Source organism: Larus michahellis, chromosome 24 (genome assembly GCF_964199755.1).
Source record: "Larus michahellis chromosome 24, bLarMic1.1, whole genome shotgun sequence".
Classification (NCBI taxonomy): Eukaryota; Metazoa; Chordata; class Aves; order Charadriiformes; family Laridae; genus Larus; species Larus michahellis.
The window spans coordinates 1,707,451-1,711,993 of NC_133919.1; the positions used below are offsets into that span (position 1 = coordinate 1,707,451).

The 4,543-nt window shown below is 42.8% G+C and overlaps 1 protein-coding gene across 1 annotated transcript; it reads left to right on the plus strand.

Annotated features, from left to right (window-relative positions):
• The first annotated feature begins 3,011 nt into the window (after nucleotides 1-3,011).
• LOC141734493 (feather keratin 4-like) lies at nucleotides 3,012-3,712 on the plus strand. Its single transcript, XM_074566336.1, has one exon. The coding sequence runs from the start codon at nucleotides 3,012-3,014 to the stop codon at nucleotides 3,360-3,362; it is 351 nt and encodes a 116-aa protein (XP_074422437.1). The 3' UTR covers nucleotides 3,363-3,712.
• Nucleotides 3,713-4,543: the final 831 nt, after the last annotated feature.

Genomic DNA, 4,543 nt, shown 5'->3' on the forward strand with positions numbered 1-4,543 from the left:
TTATTTTAGAATCTCCTTGGAATATGAGATGGCTTAAACCAAACCTTGAGCTATTTTTTAATTAAAAATAAAATTGCTGCAATTCCTGCAGCCAAGAACAATGACATAAATTTTAGAAGCCAATGACTGACCTGCACACCCATATCTTAATAATAGATTATTACAGAAGTGATATGAGAATTCAAATATGGGTCACATATCTTAAATTTGCACATAATGTGATGCTTTGCATGCCTTGCGCTTTAATAAAAGCTTCTGATAAACTTTGAAGTTCTCAGGAGCCCATGACCAAGTCAAACAAGTTTCTGTTCCCAGGGGATCTTCACAAAGACACTCCTAATTTAGCGCTGATTTACATGTCTCACTAGTTAAAGTGCTAGGAGAGCAAAACCCTCAGTGCTCTCTGTGTCTAGGATTGCTGCTGTGTTTCATCCCTTTACTATTTACCCTGCAAGCCTGCCCCCGTAGCAGAGGCTCAATGCCATTGTGCAATCCAAAGACTGCTGTAAAGTGGCAGCAAAATTGACTGCAATGAAGAAATTATTGACGTTTTATACCCTTTTAATACTCCTCCAACTGGTTCCCGTTGGTCTCTAACATGTCTGTAGCAGACACTGCAGGGACAGTGATGCTGCTGAAGGAAAAAAAGAATACTTGAATGTGATTTCTTCTGCCTCCGCAGCTGAGTCTTGCCAAGCCTTATCTGGTGCAGAACTCTTCCTTGAGAACAAATGTCACCAAGCAATGTAATGTATTTATGCAGGTGGAAGCTAATCTAAAACCAGCTGCTGATGTTTTGAGGGCTGAGATAAGAATAAAAGTGACTTTGTGGATTCTTTCAAGAACTCCTAAGAGATCAGGCCCAGAATTAGAAACAGCTGGAGAAGTTCTTCTATTAATAAGATTTGTCCACCACACTCCTCCATGGAAGTGCTATCATTTGATATTATCTTAGACTGGACTTCTAATACTCTTTTGTTTCTTCTTCTGTGTCAAAGAAGCAGAATCTTAAATGTTTTTCTAGTTATATTTCAGCCTTTGTACATAACAGTTTTCAGTTCCTCCCAACTCTCACAAGGTTCTCCAGTGTCCTTCCCTTTTAACAGTATTTGTGCCGCTTCTCTCGTCTTGGGGCTGGAGTCAGGTGAAAATTGTACGTGTATTCCTGGCCATTTTCTGAAAAGAGAGAGACTGATTTCTCTCTCTTCTCTTTTCCCTAAAAGCAGCTCGAATGCCCAAACTACAAGCGCTCATGGGCTGAATTCCAAAAGCTAAGTTCTTTATGATTTCCAACAGTATTTACCTTGCAGAGGAGGGTACAAGGGACTGCATTATGGAAATTATGCTTAATCTCCTTTAATGACACCAGGCAGATCCAAGAGGGTTTTGAAGAGAGAATAAATCCTTCTGAATTAATCATTCTAGTGTTCCCAGAAATTAACTTGGCCAGAATATTTTAAGATGAAAGAAGCTTGTGGTCAGATATACGTGCCACAAGATAAGGAAGTGAGGCAGTAATAAACGCAAATACTGGGGCAAAAAAACATGTAATCAGTAGTGGCTCATAAATAACTTCATGCACAAAGAATGTCCCAGGTTGTTGGGCAACTTGGGCCTCAGTATAAAAACCTGAGCAACTCAAGACTCTTCCATCCGTTCTTCTTGCTTTTGCCTTGGTGAATCAGGTAAGTCTGAACCCATTTATTCTCTTCTTATAGGTTGAACTGTTGCCTTGATGATTTTGTAGCTTTCCCTCACGAATGTTGTAGTACATTCAGCTATTTTTCTCTGAGGGACGAAGGGGTTTTCATATGAAAGAGGAAGTTTTCTGTTGGTGGGCAGTTATAAAAATCATTGAATGGGGCAGTTAGTCACAAGTTACCCAGTTGGGTCTATTTATTCAACTCTGGAATCCAAACAAGTTTTCAGGTCTTGCAGATGAAAATAAAATATCTGTAGTGAATTCTTGGGTCTTTTCAGAGTAGTGTTCTGGTCTGTGGAAAATTCAGCTAAGGCCGGAAGATCAGAAGAACACGGGGATACTGGCCAATACTGGCAGTCCTGGGCCACCAGCTGTCCACAGAGAAAGCAATCATCGGTCCATCCCGCCTTTGAAACACAACTCGTAGTTCTTCCACAGGCAAGGAGTGACCTTTAACCAGTTGCTTCTCCATCCTCCAAACAACTGTGGACAGATTTGCACTGTAGCTTCTTAGATCTGCTGCTGATTTTAATATTAATAGCAATACACAAAAATGGAAGTGTTCCTGAATTCGGTTGCCTGTGCTTCCATTTCTTACTGAACAGATTTTAAGTACTTAAGCTTCTATTTTCCACTTTCTAAAACTGGGAGAAGGGACCTCCAAGATGGAATATGCATGAGAGGAAGCTACAGGAGTGAAATCAGAAAGGTTATTTGCTGTATTAGCATTAGGTAGAATGTTTGTCATCATTGACTCTTTAGCAAAGAGGGAAGCCTTGGATCAAGAATACCAAGCTGAGTCTTACCTGTTCCAGCAGAGCACCTTCATCTGAAGGCTACAGAGTCATCCTCCATTTCTCTAGGACACACAGAACCCTAATAGTTTCCCGGTGTGTGGCCACAACTGCAAGGGGAAGTGTTGAAAGTGCCTTTTCCCAAGGGTAGTGTTATGGCCGTGTGGTTAGGGCACTCTGCAATGGGAATTAAGAGGCTTTTGGCACCAGCATGTACGCTGGTTCCCGGGTGTGCTGACTAACCGTGGAGGCTTCAAGGTAAGTTCCTGACTGAGGTGCACCTGTGCCACCTTCTCTAGCAGTCTCCTTAAAGAAAATACAAGCTCAACCCTGTTTTCGAAGTGCTTCCTGTGGATCTGGTGAAAAATGTCATCTTGCTCCGCACGGAAACTCATGTTAGCATGCTATACACTCCCTTTATCAGAGAAATTCAGCTGTACAAATAGAGTTTTATTTAAATTCTTGTATTGCATTTCCATCTTTTTTTTGTGTTTCAGACTTTTCACCCCACAGCCATGTCCTGCTATGACCTGTGTTCTCCCACCCCCTGTGGCCCAACCCCGCTGGCAAATAGCTGCAACGAGCCCTGCGTCAGGCAGTGCCAGGACTCCACAGTGGTGATCCAACCCTCTCCCGTGGTGGTGACCCTGCCTGGACCCATCCTCAGCTCCTTCCCTCAGAACACTGCCGTGGGTTCCTCAGCATCTGCAGCCATCGGGAGTGCCCTCAGTGCTGGAGGTGTCCCCATCTCTTCCGGCAGCTCCTTGGGATTCGGCGGCTTTGGGTATCCAGGCCTGGGCAGTGGGTACAGCCGGCCCTACCGTCGCTACAACACCTACCGCAGTGGCTTCTATGGGCCGTGCTAAAGCGTGAGGAGCAAGCAGGAAGGAATGACCAGGAATGCTGAAGCACGACCCGATGCAGGACTGAGCTCATGGCCATGGTTTTCAGAAGTGATGTTAGATACCCACAGCTCCAGCTCAAGTTACTGGAGCTGTGGGAACTCTGCATCTCCTAAAATCAGGCCTTTGCTTGTCTTACTTTTGTTATGCTTTACTTTATATTTCTGATCAAATGTCTTGTTCTCTTATGCTTTTTTGTATTTTACAATGACTAGGTAAAATATGTAATTATTAGAAATTATTCTGCATAACTGACAGTACAGTCCATTTAAACAATGAAGAAGGAAGATCTCATTTTGCCGTGTGTGTCATTGTGCGAGTGGGTACCGTCCCTAGTGGACCATGGAAATGTATTCCCTACACTTTACATTGCTTCCTTCCATTCCTCAGCCTCATTAAATTTGTGCTGCATCATACTCTGAGTCTGCCTGTACTTCTTTTTTCTCCCAACCCCTTTCCCAGCTTGTCTGTGGTGAAACAGGTCCCATCGCAAGTCATCTGTTCCAGAAGAAAACTGCAAAAACCTTCATGCCAATTGCCACGGGAGAACAAGTCCAATTTCAGTTGTGGAAATTTTTTTTTCTTTTGTCTATACGTGATAAATCCAGTCTGAGACAATTTATTGAAGGCTAGAAGTAGATGATGTTCCCCTGCAATGGGTGCATCTCCTGTAAGCAGGAAATCTTAAAGTAAGGGAGCTGCTTCTCTTTACACTTTAAGGACCCTTTACCTACTGTAACATGGAGGTGAAAAAAGGCCCTTTAACTGCCTTAATATTTCTTTTTTATGGGATTTTTTTTTTTTTTTTGAGGCTGATGTCTTTGAAGAGGGATGAGAATGGGTCAATAAGCTGATTTGAGGAGGGGAATTAAATCCCCTTCATTGAGAAGTGGAAGAGCCTCATTTCAGGAGAAAGCTCACTGTGGGGGATACTGTTTCTCCTTGTCCTTCTGTAGATGTAGTAGACAAAAGTATCTACGTAGAAAAGAGGACACAGAGATGCAGCAGGAAAATTTACAGGTGCATGAAGAACATTAGAAATTATAGGCATAACCCTTTTTCTGAAGCACTGACTCCACTCATCTGTTTTCAGCTTGCTGCACAAATAGAATACATGTGCTATTACCTGGGCAACCTGGAAGAAG